General features: G+C 44.9%; 1 protein-coding gene across 1 annotated transcript; it reads left to right on the top strand.

The window, feature by feature from the left end:
• The first annotated feature begins 11,273 nt into the window (after positions 1-11,273).
• On the top strand, positions 11,274-14,064 carry LOC127012965 (trefoil factor 2-like). Its single transcript, XM_050891499.1, has 4 exons — positions 11,274-11,359; positions 12,334-12,476; positions 12,841-12,990; positions 14,003-14,064. The coding sequence occupies exons 1-4, from the start codon at positions 11,274-11,276 to the stop codon at positions 14,062-14,064; spliced, it is 441 nt and encodes a 146-aa protein (XP_050747456.1).
• Positions 14,065-15,085: the final 1,021 nt, after the last annotated feature.

Genomic DNA, 15,085 nt, shown 5'->3' on the forward strand with positions numbered 1-15,085 from the left:
TCTGAAAAGCAAAATATGATAGAGAGGGAAGCTGCTTGATTTACTGCAAAGTTAACATTTTCCTCTCTGTATTTATGGGCATGAATCAATTGCTGTTTTGCTACTGTGGACAGAAATGTTTTTGACAATTTACTGTGCTACAAATGAGAGATTTAATCCAGTGATCCAATGTGAGAGCCCCCTTGGGCTACTGTATTGTCTGTGTGACATATACAGAAAATGTGAACAATATCTTTTATCATCAAAATTTCATTGCTTTCGTATTTGCACCAAAACGGCCATATGTTCTCACTATTAAAGGGTTTTTCTGGCTTTAGCTCTCACTCTGCCTTGCAGATCTGAGATAGGGCCTTATATGAAAGGGGAAAAGATTGAGCTGGTGTCACCTCCTCGACAGGTGTGAAAGAGCAAAGCGGTGCTGCCTTTGGCCCTAGACACCAGCCTCCATGGTCACAAGAAGAGGGCAAGCATTCGCTTCTAGTATACTCCCAGCTGCTGAGTATTCCAGACTCAGGGAATTCATGAACCAGCTGTGATATTTTTGGTTTTTTAAAAGCCTGGACGGATTTTCCTTTCCAGGCATTGTTGCAAATGGCTTTTTGTTGAGCTGACAAAGAGCTTTCTTGCTTACTGTCTGTCCCATCCCAAAACACCTTCAGATGGGGAAGAACTGTCATGGTCATGTTTTGCCAATGCAATCCTTGCGGGCATCAGGTTTCTGTATCAGTCTACTCCTCCTGACAAAACTTTGTGTTGAAAAAAATCCCAGCCAACTTTAACGAGCAATGTTTTAATCCTGCTGGGTACATTTGATCTAGTTCTTGCACCTCAGCTATAGTCCACTATGTTGCATCATCTTTTGTCGGGTTACACCGGGTAAGCAGGACGCAGCAAGGGCAGCCTCAGGTGCCATTTCATCTGCCATGGCATCCTTCATCCCAGCTGGAGACCACCAACACGCTCATCTAGGCCTGAGCTAAAGACCTTTGTGGCTTCTGCAATGCTCTCACCTGCAGTAACATATTGTAAAAAACATAGTAAAGGAAAATGTTCTTATTAAGATTTTATAGTTTCGAGAGGAGGAAAAATTTTTTTTTCCTTTTCTGATTCTTGCCAAAACTTTACAGTTCACTTCATATGCTCACTCTCTTTAAAATCCTTAAAAGGAAGGTTTTGAAGGAATTTTATAGTTAGCCTTCTTTTTTCTTTTGAAATTTCTACTTTTTTCTTTCTACTTTCTACCTTTTTCTATCATTATTTTAAGTCCTTTGAAGAATTTAACTATATAGAGAGACAGTTTTCCCCTGAAGTAGCTCTCCCATTAACCCTCATATACTCTTGCTAACATTAGAGCTTAATATTTCTCTATTTTTAACCACGTTTAATTGGTACAGGAGAAACACTTTGTGGCCAGTATTTCCTCCACTCACTGTCATTAATGAAAAGAGCAATAACTGAAACTTGCTAAAAGCAGCAATTGACTCCACTCTGCCACCACTGTAGGTAATTTTTGCTAGCAGCTCAGCTGAGCCAGTCCAGGTCACTTTCTGCCCTCTAATTTTTTTACAGACCCTGCCACACTGTGCCTCCCTCTGAGCCTTCTCCGGTCCTCACCATTATTTGGAGACAGCAGTTTAGGCAGTATCTTTTTGCTACCTGCTTTTGAAACGGCTCGGGCAAAACTTCTCTGAAATGACCTTTTCCTCCCACATGATGTCTTAGGCTCACTTCTTATTTCCTAGGTTTCCTGCTTCTCCTATTTCAGGAATTTCTCATTTGTATTTATCTCTTTATCTATTTGTGCCAGAAATAACCTTACAGCCCTTTGCCTGCATTGCCTGGTTTTCAAAGTTTTGATCACCCACTGTTCCCATAGTAGCAAATGAGAACTACGGATTTTTTTTTTTTTTCTCATATGTCCTAAATAATATTCAGTCCTTGACATGTAAGGTGAAAACCAGAGTTCACAATCTGCTCTAAGAAGCTGCAAGAAAACTGAAAGGGGAACATTTACCTTTAGTTTGCAGAATTAATGGCTGCTAACCCCTGCATGCTCCTATTTATTGCTCTGACATTAATGAATGAATTATGCTAAAATGATACAATATGGGCAATATTTATTAGCTGTTCCATGCCATTGCCCTCAGCATGTCAGTGTTTGGAGCTGCCAACCAGTCTCGGTGCCTCCCTGTCCCCTGTCCTGGATGCAGGCGAGCGGTGTTGGCCTGCTCGTACCCCTTGCTGGCTGCACCATGGGTGATGCAATTTCACTGCACCTGGGAGCATCTCTCCCTCCCTCCCTCCTGCCAGTCACCGTGGGAGGGAACCAACCCAGAAACCCTCCCCACTTCACAAGCCGTGCTAGATTTGGGTTATTCTTCTGGTAATTGCAACCAATCCGCAGGAGTGGGTTTGCTTTGTGTTTTGGTGAGTTTCAGAAGCATCTGTGAAACTCCACTGATCACAGCATTTTCCATTCTCCAAACTGGGACATTTTTACCACATTCAGTATTAAAACCAAACTAGATTATCTTGGTTTTGAGCTCGAAACTTTCACCAGATGATTAAACTCATCAATTCAGGAGAGTTTGAAAAGGTGCTCCTAAAAAATGATGAAAATCAAAAGATGCAATGGTAAAATCATAGGCTCGGCTGGACTAAGCTAAATCCGTCCCTAGCCCAGTTCCCCGTGCCATGCATGGCCAGTTACAGGTGCTTACAGGAAAACTTCAAGAAGGCGTAGAGAGAATACAGTCATACACCATGTTCTTCTCATTTACAACCCTGCCTCGTCATTTTGTTGAATGCCGCCTTCTTGTTGTGTTCTGAAAAATTATGAGTAACTTTAGCTAAAGTCCAGCCAGCCACTGGCAGTGATACTTTCACAGAATACTCTTCCAACCTCCAGTGATTTGCAGCTTAGACATTTCCTGAGATACATGTATAGTTTGGGGATTTAATAGTCCCAAACAATTTTTCTTCAATGAATTCATCCAATTGCTTTTCAGACCTGTGTGAAAGTTTTAGCATCCACAACGTCCTGCAGAAGGGAGCTCCACAGCTGAACTGCACTGTACCCACATGCTCGGTGAAGAACCATCTTCCTTCGCATGTTTCTAACCTGCCACTCAGACTTTTATATTAGATGAGACAATGAGCTCTGCCTCCTCTGACCTGTACGGAGCTTGCAACCTGGAGAGACCTAGTGTATGTGGTCATTCCTGGTGTGGATGCTGTCCCACACTGCTGTCCCCATCACGGGACCTTTTACAGGCTGGAGATTGAGAACACGGCATGAAAAAGTGGACGTACTGTGGGTTTATAAGATGGCATAACAGTGTGAATCTGTGTGATTCTCTATCCCTTTCCTAATGATTGTTAACCTGCCACTTGCTTTTCTCACGGTTGCTAAGCACTGAGCTGGTGTTTTCATAAAACTGTCTGTTATCCTCCATATGCTCATGTCATACTTACATCGCATTCGCACGTACCCGAGTGATCATAATCAGCTCAGGGCCCATCATTTTATTTGAAAAGGTAGGATTGCTCCTTTCCCAGGTGTGCATCACTTCATATTTACGGACATTAAGCATCACCTGCCATCTTATTCTGCAGTCATTCAATTTTGCACAATCCATCTGAGCAATTGGCTTGTATCTTTACTACCACAGAAATATTGTGTAATCAACAGATTTTATCCTCTCACCTCCTCTTCCAGATGGTTTATGAGTTTGTTAAGCTGCGAAGGTCCCAGCGTAACTCTCTGCAGGAGCCTCCTCGTGACCTTTTCCCACAGTGAAAACTGTCCACTGGCTCCCGCCCTCCGCTTGTTACCCTGTTATTTATCCAGAAGAAAACTTCCCCGTCTGGCCTGTGACAACTTATTTTCGAAGATCCTTACACTCTTCAAAATCTTTTTTCGTAGCTCATATTGCTCCCATGAGCCAGAGGGCTTTTCTGAGCATCTCTTCTAATTACACTTTCTCCTTTTTAACTTGGGGCAACCAGAACGTCACAAAGTGATGCGGGCATGGGAGCAGCAGGGATTGCGGCAGTATCTAAATTATGTTTGCCGCTTCGTACTCAGTCCCTTTCCTAATAACTACTAAAACTCAGTTTGCCTTTTTGACACTTTGAATATTCAGTTGGCGTATCCACAGTGATGCAAAGCTATGTGAGTGACAATAGGTAATTTGCACCCCATCTTTGTGTTTATATAATTAGGTTACTCTTCCTCCATGCACTTTGCACTTACCCACTCTGCCTTTCATTTGCCATTTGTCACCCAGTCAGTCTTGTAAGATATTTCTGCAACTGTTCAGTTACCTGCACTTTTGAAAAATATGAAAAATTATTCTGAATCATCAGCATATTAATCACCTCATTATTCACCAAGCTTTCCTGATGATTTATGAGTATGTTGAACAACAAAAATCCTCTCCTATCCCTTGTGATTGCTGACCTTTGTCTCCTATCTTAAAAGAAGTTATTTGTTTACCTCTTTATGATTTTACTTTCCTGCAGTCAGGTGGGTTTTTTTTTGTTTTCTTTATTTGGCTCTGAAAAAAAAGTCTTTTTTCTTCTAGTAGCTTCCTTTACTCTGCCATTTAATTGTTCTGGCTCTATATGTGTGCCTGAGGACATCCTTTTCGTACTTTTTGTTTGATGGTAAATATTTACTCTGAGTCTTTCATATTGTGTCTTTACATAGCACCCTGTTGTTTGCGAACATTTCACCCATTTTACTCTTCCTTTAAGTTCCATTTAATAAGTCTCCTTGGTTTATATGTTTCCCTTTCTAGAAGGTAATAGATCAGGATTTGGGCTTTTTTATTGCTTGGGGCATGGTAAACTGGAATGCACCACAACCACTATCATAAAGAGACCTTTCAATGGCCACGTCTTGAACCAGATCTTCCACATTTCTCAGGCCCAATTCAGGAGTTTCTTCCCCTCTCTGGGTCACTGCAAAACTGATGGGGCCTAGAAAAGAAGTGAAATGCCTCTTTCCCTGCCTTGCTGGTTACAGCCAGTGTGTCCTTTTCTCCACAGGCTGTTCCCCACCTCATCTCAGGAACAATAAGCATTTTCTGGTGTTGCTTTGGTGCTCACAAAAAAAAGGCAACTGCTGGCAATGCAGATATCATGGGCTGCTTGGAGAACCCAGAAGCATTAGGAAAAATAATAGGCTCAGAACTGTATTTCTAAATTGGCACTGAGCTTTGCAGTTGCAACCAAAACTTTTTGCAATGTACTGGATGTTGAAATTCAGGCTTTTAGATCTGACTCAGCTCTGAGTTATATATTTGATTAACTGCAAGTAATTATTTTTTTCATTTTACCTTGTGCAAGGATGTTGGCCACAGAAATGTAACAAAAGCCCTCCTCCAGCACTGTCTATGGTTTGTAGAAATGACATATTCTTTTACAAAATTCCCCTGAAGGAGTCTGTACACACCCGGTTAAAGTTGGTTTTGACACCTGCATTAGTATATCTCAGGTAGGTATGTTTGTCAAAGCAGTGGATCTCAATGGTTACTTCGAACTGTCCATTCCCAGAATTAAGATGTAGGGATTTCTCTGTTTATTTTTTGAACCCACAGTGTTATTTGGTAGATGATAGGCAGATAACATCCTGATTTGAGGGCTTTTGTGTGCTAACCCATCTAGTTAAAATACGTGGGAGGCTAAAACAGCCCTCTCCCTCATTTACACCAGAAATGCCGGGGTTGGCTCACTGCTCCCAAGCATGGATCAACACATCTTATACAACAGGCCGTCAGAGACTGTATAGTACCTCCTATCCCTACCACTTTCTTCTTTTTTTTTTTTTTTTCATTTATAGCTCAATGTTTCTTTCTCTTTCTGTGGTTCCTTCTCCAGACCTGTTCAGATTTTGGTCCCACTGAGGGTGAGTTTAGCAGCTTGGGGAGACAAGAAGTGCGGTGGGACACTGCCTGCTGCACTAACCTACATCAGAACTTAGGTGTACATGAGGGTCACAGAGTTCCTCTCTATATCCAATTTCTCCTGACTCAGTGCCTCCCATGTTTTCCGTAGTGACACATATCTGCCCCTGTTCTGATGGTTGACATTTTTATGCAACAAGTTTCTCTGTCGTGGTTTGACCCCAGCCATGAACTAAGCACCATGCAGCCACTTCCCCCTCCCCCCTTCTAGTGGGGTGGGGAGGAGGAGGAAAAAAAAAATTTAAAACTTGTGGGTTGAAATAAGAACAGTTTAATAACTAAAGTAAAATAAAATACACTACTAACTAATAATAATAATAATTGTAATGAAAAGGAATATAACGAAAAAAACCCCAACACCCAAGAAAAGAGAAGTGATGCACAATGCAATTGCTCACCACCCACTGACCGATGCCAGAGCAGCGATCCGCCCCTGCCGGCCAACACCCCCCCAGTTTATATACTGGGCATGATGTTCCATGGTATGGAATATCCCTTTGGCCAGTTCGGGTCAGCTGTCCTGGCTATGCTCCCTCCCAGCTTCTTGCACACCTGCTTGCTGGCAGAGCATGGGAAACTGAAAAGTCCTTAACTTAGGATAAGCGCTACTTAGCAACAACTAAAACATCAGTGTGTTATCAGCATCATTCTCCCACTAAATCCAAAACACAGCACTGTACCAGCTACTAAGAAGAAAATTAACTCTATCCCAGCCGAAACCAGGACACAGGGCTTGCAAAGGTAAGCCAGGCAGCAACTATGCAACTGGAGCACTGCAAAACCTTTGGCTGGACTCCAGGAGCTTACATATATAAATGAGTGTCTAAATTTTTCCAAAAATCTCACCTGTCCCATCTTTCAGCCTGTGTTTAACAACATGCACAGTTTCAAGCTTTAGAGTCTCACGTGCTATAGTTAGGTCCAGCTGTGTTTTCCCAGATGTGATATTTTTAAGCTTCCCTGTGAAGCATTGCTCGGCTGATTGCTTCTGAAATGGGGGCCACTCTGAAAGAAAAAGGGAAAGCCAGCCCCAGTGCGTGCCCAACAAGAGTGACCCAGGCAAGTGGCACAGGTCGTACTGCTCTGCACGGACACCTCCAAGCTGCAGCACGGCTCCTGCCTGCTTTGAGGCAAAGAAAATTTTTGAGCATGTTTTACAATACACCTATATCTAAAAATAACGTGGTTAGACACCTCACACACACACTCAAAATATTGACCTTTAAGCTTCAAAAACATGGGGATTTCCTGCTTGGGCTAGAGAATAACCTCTGCTAGGGAAGCCCAATACAAGTTTGAGACCATAATGCTTGTTACAGGTGCTGAGCTGTGAATCTTCCTTGGGAACCTCTTCGTGGTATTTTTGCTTCTGTTCAAATGCACACTCCTGCACAATCCCAACAACCTTGCTGGCCTCTTGAAATTCCCATTCCCAGCTGTGTTTGGCACAGAAATAAATGAATACAGGCTCAGAACACAAAGGAACATTAGGAATTGACTGCAACATCACTTAAAGATTCTATTACAAGTTTTTCAACCTCCAGGTCACTCTAATTTACACCAGGGATTGGGGCGGACTGGAATGATTTCTGCTATTAGCCCAGGATCCCTGCTGCATGCAGAAACCTGCAGCTCCAAATCCAGCCCCCTGCTTTATTTATCTTTATTTAATTTTCTCTAGGTTTTAACAGGAGGGGCAAGGAAGCTCATCGCTGTACCATGCCTTGCAAGGACAAGTGGCACTTGGGAATGCGCCTATTGAAAACAGAAGGGTCCGCAGGACAGTAGCTGGAAGAGACCCATGTCCCTAATTCCAGCCACAGCATCTCGTCCAGAGATGTATGCTGAGATGAATGTCCCCGTGTCAGGAGCCCAGACCCTGCCCACAGATGCAGCAGCTGCCCGCTGTGCGGGTACCCTGTGTATACACACACAGACGGTTTGTGTTGGTGCCATATACAAACTGCCCATGTAACTTGTCATGGTAGAGCAGCCCCACAACATGGTCCTACGGGCCCCATAGGAAGTACACCCTGAAAAATACACCCTTTAAACATTGTGGTCCTACAGGCCATACCGTGGGGGAGAGCAGGCACCAGCGCTGCCTGTTCTCCACACCACCCCCCATGTACCTCCAAAAGGGATGGAGGAAGGGAGATATAGCAGGGTACCAGTGGCTGTTGTGAAGCAAGGCAAAGAGTAAGCCTAATGGTAAGGGAGGAGAGTACTACACATTGCTATGGTTTCTAGAAACACTCTCATAAAAACCAGTATTGCAGTGAATGAGGGGCATGTAGTGACATTCACCTAAGTGGTCTTGTCAGAGCATCCCTGCTCCTGAATCTCTCCTCCTGCTGAGCGCCCCTCGTGCAGCTGGAAGGGGCAAAATTGCTGAAGACTCCCCCCTCCTTTGTCTCTGTTTTTTTTCTCTTTTATGATGATTTATTTTAGGGAGCACTCAAAACTTGGGATTTATTTTTTGGGCTCACATGCAGTGGTGTTGGCCCAACAACAGATTTCTCAGGTCAGCACTCATACTAACAGTTACCACAAAAGGAAATTCCCTTTAGGACAAAAAACTCCCTTTAGGATGCAAAACTGAAAGTTGTACTGTTGGTTGCTGGTTCTTTGTTTCCAAGTGAAAAGAAAAAGAAAAAAATACCCACATCCTTTAAAAGTTCTGCAATATCAGAATAAAAAGTTGCAGCCTGTTGCTGACCCGCAGCAAGAAGGTCCGTACCACCCACAGTGATTTCTCCATTTCCTTGCTGGGAAGGAAATGAGAGCACCACAGTTCAGCTAAAAGCCCCGTGGGACCGGAGGAGGGTGGTGAGGGAGGACACAGAGGCTGGAGAGGAGGAAGGAGCCCTCCAAGCCCCTTCTGGCCACGGGCACTCGCAGAGCCTGGGCACCCTACGCCGAGTTACCAAAAAGTCTAGGTAGGTGCTGGCCTCAGGGAAGGCAACACATTTACAGGGAAACCCCAGATAATTTTCAAGGCTTTGCTATATAAACATATTAAAGATCTCAAAGTAATCTGCTGGCAGAAAGCAAGAAGCTTATTTCTTTCAGTGTGTTTGTTTTAAGATGCCAATCAAACGCTTTTTCCGCAGCAAAATCTCAGTGGTAGGTTTGCCTTTGTGCACGTAGTTGGGATCGGGCCCAAGAGGTGACAGCTGACAGATAAGGACTTAATTAATGTCCTGTAAGAAGCAGGAGGGATGAATGTTATCGGCAGTTTCACCTGACTCATGCGATGGGCGGATAATCTATTGAGAACTCCATGGCGGTCTGAAAGCAGTGCGGTCCCCCCCTTGAGATGACTGCTTTCCTCTTGTGCACGGGCAACGTTTCAGCCAATCTCACCCCCTGCACTGTGAGAAGAAAGCTGGTTGAAAAATTACTAATGACTTCACCGGACCAGGCATCACGATGGGCCTTTGGGAGCACTGTTGACATTGCAGGTAAGGAGAAAACTGGATTTTTAAGTCTGACGTTTTCTCCCAGTGATGGAAGTAAAAGGTGTGACATGAACTGCTGAGTGCTGGAACACAGTCCTCTTCTGCCTACAGCTTGGTATCTTGTGAAATGAAGGACACACAAAATGTCTGGTTTACGAATCATGACTTTCAGTGAGAAGTGCCATCAATATATTAAATAGGGATGGACCTAAATAAAGTCCATAAAGTATTAAATAAGTAAAACAGTGGGAAAATGAGCTCTATTATTTTTTCCCTTGTAGACCAAAATCCCTCCCACAGGGTTCAAAATACTTTTCAACAAATAAATTACCTTCAAAACACAACTATAGAAGTTAAAAGTTCTCGCTTTTAACTTTGTCAAGGAAAGAGGCACAAAACAAACTCGTATATAATAATCAAAGCCATGAAGACACAATTCTGTCAAAGATCAAAAAAATGCATTGAATCCCTTTTTTGTTGATGAACAGGAAAAATTCCCTGGTGGTTTTCCTGTGGGAAAAGGGATGCTGCAGAGCACCACGGGGGCTGCGGCTGGCCCTGCCCTCTCTGTGGGTGCCTCCTTTGGGGAGGGTGCAGAGATGGTCCCACCATCCCACTGCTTGTCTCCCCCTCCCTGGCACTGCTCTGCTTGTGTTCAAGCGTTGGGAAGTAGCTAGAAGCTAAGAAATGTTACAGTAAATGGTGGAAAAATGTCCAAAAGGGAGATTAAAGCCTGACCGGGCAGTCCAGGTCCCAAGGCCCGTTGTCCTGAAACAGCCTGAAGGCTGCCTTAGAGGCCACCTTTGAAACCAGGAGAAAAGCAATTGGGAAATTAATAGGTCAAACGTGGTGCTTCAGAAGTTTGTTTTTGGCAAATCATGTGCCCGTGCTGTTGGATGGGTTGTGAAGCAATACACTGCTCTGGGGACCGGGCAGAGGGGATGAGGGCAGCCCCTGCCGCGGCTCCCCTGGGACAGGACCTGCAGGTTGGGAGGGGGTCTGCTCCAGGAGCCTGACCTTCCTCCTTGCGCAGGACAGCAACTCCAAAATATGGGCTGGGGCACTTGGGTCTGACCCTTGCACAAGCACAGTGCCTGTGGGTCAGGCTGAGATCATATATGAACTCTCCCGTCCTCTCTTGAGTCTCTTTATGCTGTTGTCCCTCTTGGGTTTTTTGTGTTTTTTTCCCTGATCTTACCTTCTTTTCCTCTTCCAAACTGGTGCAAATTGCCTTGTGTGGAAACGAACAGTGGCCTCAGCCAGGCTCGGTATTTCACAGTCACACCTTCCACTTTCTGTGTTTATGTATTTCTTCAGGTGCACGGTTTGCTCTGTGGTCTCCTGAAGCTTGGAAGCGTCACACCTTCACCCTCCTGCTTTACCCGTTTCAGAGTAAGCATAACCAGAACCTTAAGCCCAGGGAAAAACTGAGGCAGAAAAGATACACTTGGATAGGAAATATATGTACATATTTTTCAGTAGTGGCAACCATTTAAAGCTGCCCAGAGGTCTGAAATACTCTAATGGCAATGAAATCAGCTGGGGCTGCCAGAGGCACCCAGCAGCGTCCATTTAATAGATTATGGGATCACATAATAGATATGTATCTCTAAGTACATAATAGATACATGATCAATAGCTCATGGGAACCTAGAAATTTATCTCAGGGATATCAGAATATGCATGGCAACATTTCCTAATTAAACAAAAGAAAACCCAACCTCTAGGGGAAGCATCGGAAGGAACAATGTTATCAGACCTCGCCGGGCAAACACAAGGAGCGTATAAAACGAGCTGCTCCCAGGGAGAGCAGCACCTCTCCTCCACCCACCTTCCAAGAGCAATGGACCTCAAAGGGATCTCTGTGCTCTCCGTCATCCTCGTCGTAGCCCTCAGCACCTTGGCAGAGGGAATGACATCACCAAGTAAGTACATTCATCTGCCGTTGCCTTCACAGGTATGTATGTGGGCCTGATTCTACTGACTGTAACTGCAGCAAGAGCATGTCTCCAGTTTAGGTATCAGACAGCGAATGTCTTGCTCTGGTACTATTACCAAAGTTGGAGCCTACTTTTTAATTTTTTCAGAGAAATCTATGGCAAAATAAAAAAGACTGCAAGTGAACTCTTGTGTTGGTGGAATAACCAGGAACCTGCTGCAAAGGCAGAGGGACAGTCATGCCCAGGAGCTGACTAGAACAGGACCAGGACTGGAACAGGAGCTAGCTTTGTCTAAATAGTCTTCTGACATTTATTTTATGCTACTTTGCCATGTGAATACAATTTCAAAGGAGTCTATCTGCCTCCTCAATAAAAGACCAATCATTTAGACAACTTAAGAAGTGGAAAGCAAGTAACTCAATGACAGACACCTAGGGACATCTCCAGAATTTCTTGGTTGCAGATGACTGTGCAGTAGACTTAAAATGTTAGAAGTATAGCCGCAACTATTTGCACGTAATCCTATGTTTTTATAGTCACTTGATGAGAATGCAAAGGTTTTGTATCTTTACACCTGTTTGAATATCCACTGGACCCTTAACTCTTTCTTTCGTCACGAGATGGGCAAAGCAACAAACATTTACTAGCATGACATTTGAAGTTACGGGTTTTTACCATTTGATGTGGTCTATTTGAAGTCCGCAGACCCCACTGTGCTGCGCTGGCTTGGCTGCAAGTGAGACCACAGATTCTCAAAGGGTGGAGTACAACCCTTCGTTTAAAAGCAGCTTTTAAGCCGCACAAGTTCTGGTCTTAGCAAGCAACAGAAAAGGTACGCTTGCAAAGACGGACAGAGTCTAGGGAAAGATTATTGTTCCCAGTGGACATCTGATAAATGCACCTCCGCTAACGAGCGTGCAAACTGACACCCAGTAACTTGCTACTTCTGTCCTGAACAGCAAGATGCCAGTGTAAACTGGCCCCCCGTGAGCGGAGGAACTGCGGCTACCCGGGAATCCCAGCAGAGGAGTGCAGGAAGGCTGGATGCTGCTTCAACGCTTCAGTCCCTGGCATTCCCTGGTGCTTTGCTCCTAAAGCAAAGAAAGGTAATATTTCTGCCAGAAACACTGCTTTAGAAACACACGTCTTTTCACCCCATTGCTGGATCTAGGAAAGGTAAAGCTGGGTCACTGCCTACCAGACACTTCTAGGGGTGAATTTTGCCCCCTCTAGCCCCTGGGGCACAGCAGCAATTCCTCACCCCTTGGTATTTAGTTTTGCCTAACGGGCATGGTAAGGATTTGGGTGAACCTGCTGCCTGAAATTGGTATGGAGAAGGTCATCATGGCTGTCATATCTGCTCACTGACCTTACCTTCGTGGCCTGCCTTTTGTTTGTGAATTATGCACCAGGTAAACGGAGCATAAAGTAACACGACCTCCTTCCTTCCTTTGTTTTTGCTTTACGCAGTTATGAAAGTATGTCCCAACGATCCTTACATCAGGGTAGACTGTGGCTTCCCCGGCATCACAGCTAAGGAGTGCGAACGGAGGGGATGCTGCTTCAGGGCACATCCCGCTGGTGTCCCCTGGTGCTTCTACCACCGCATGATGGAGGAAGGTAACGTCCTGCACGAGACATCGTCCCCCGCGTCCCCGTGGACACACCACAGCTCCTGGCAGGGTCCATGCTGTGCCCAGGCTTGGTGTGCTGTGCCAGCCCGGCGCGGTGGGAGGCCATGCTTGAGGGAGTGAGCAGGACGGGGTCTCCCCACCTTCCTGGTGTGGGTGCAGAGCTTCCTCACCCAGGGCGTGAGCGGGGAAGAAGTGGCTAAATCCTAAAAAGACCGGCTTCTTGCACGGAGGGGTGGGTGTTGCCGATGCATCTGAGCCAGGCCCTTGTGGGCAATATGGCTGCACAGGTAGCCTGGGCTCAGGTGTGAGCTCAAGTCCTCAGCTAATGTGATGGTAGAGGTGCAGCTACCAAACTCACATCTACTTTATCACAAGAGATAAAAGGCTTTGCTTTAGAAATGTGGAATGACACTTACAGAAATTTTTGATCCCCTACTTCCATTTTTTTAATTAGGATGGACTTTTCAGCATCTCTAATATAGATAACCGATAGCCTCAGCCAATTCCAACCCATCCCACAGTGTATTTTGTAATGGAAACAATTCACCATAATTTGGTTTTACTGATCTGAATCATAGTTAGGAAACATATGTACGGTTGGGGCGGGGGGGGAAGCAATTGCTAAAAATTTGCCTTTTTCATGTCCTGCATCTAGGCAAAACACTTCCTAGCATTTTGTGTAATTCATGGAGAAAACATGTCCCTTAATCTGCTTTTCCTCTTTACCTCCCCAGTTTGTTAAAGGAGAAACTTCCATCAAGGACCTTGCGATCTTTGGACCTACTCCAACAGGAAACAACAGCTGGAGGTCCCCGTTCAGACTTCATAGTTTGCAACAGCTACGATTTTTATGTCATTTTCACCTTGGATTGACTCCTTTCTGATGAAAAGTTACTTGCAGCTTTTATTCTTTCAGTAGGCTAGTACTGTGCAGGTTTTCAGAATAATAAAAGAACTAAGACACAATTCGTGAGTTCTCTGCTGTCTTTATTTTAAAGCTGTGTATTTCTCTGTTTCCCGGGAAATTCGGCATCTTAGCAACCCGCCGATGAAAGAGTAGTCACTAACACTTCCGAAAGGAACATGGCACTTAGCCTTTTGTGTTAGTTACACTTCACACTTGCAAGTGACTGCTTGCAGTTGTTAGCTGATATGTGGCTTCATGTGGGCCACTCGCCCTTCTGAATACTGAAAATATTCAGTGTTTCCCTTTATATAGCTACAGCTGTGGGTTTGGGCTTTTTTTTCCCCCTCGAGGCGTAGGGAAGGGTACCTTTGTTAGCTGACCACTGAGCTGGTCTGACTCAGACACCTCCTGCTCTCTGCATCACTGTGTCTCTGGTGCTGCCAATCCCTCGGTGCTACTACTATCGGGGCACGGAGTAGCTCAGGAAGGCAGGTACCCACCGGGTACCCTACCTAACCCAACACGGGCCCCGGCTGCTGGTGCAACATGCAGCTGAATCACCGGGCATTCTCGCTGTTAACCAGCGTCCCCACAAGCGGGTCCCACGGGTCATGCTCAGGAAAAGTCTCTGCAACACTAAAAGCAAGACACAGGTCCCCCTTGCCCTGACCTATACCTGAAATAGAGCGTGCTGTGGCTTGCCAGACACAGGAGAAGCTCCTGGTCTCCAGGCGAGCGTGGCTGCTTTCTCCTGGGTGTCTTTAATGCTTGGCACAGCAGCTCGAATGCTTTCCTGCTTCAGCTAAGTGAGAGCACAGTAAAGAGCCTCTAAGAGCACCGTTGGGAACAAAATGGGTAATGAGCGATCGCTGCGGCAGCAAGCCGTGCTCAGGGCTTAGCAGGAAAGAACAGTTCTGCAGGGTTGTGCTGCAAGGAGAAAGAAAATGGTGGAGACGCATGCCTCCTTAGAGATTTCTCCAAGTACACTTTTGTGATGAGTAAGTTTATCCAAGCAGGTAAAAATTAGTCATTCATGTAACTTCATTATCTCGCACTTACAATAGGCTCAATAATATGGTTTGAATATGGCAGGATATTGGTTGTAATATGAGCAATAAACTGACAAGTCTACTGAAGGTCTTTGAAAGTCTGCTGAGGAAAGTTTGGCACTGTA

Source organism: Gymnogyps californianus, chromosome 1 (genome assembly GCF_018139145.2).
Source record: "Gymnogyps californianus isolate 813 chromosome 1, ASM1813914v2, whole genome shotgun sequence".
NCBI lineage: Eukaryota > Metazoa > Chordata > Aves > Accipitriformes > Cathartidae > Gymnogyps > Gymnogyps californianus.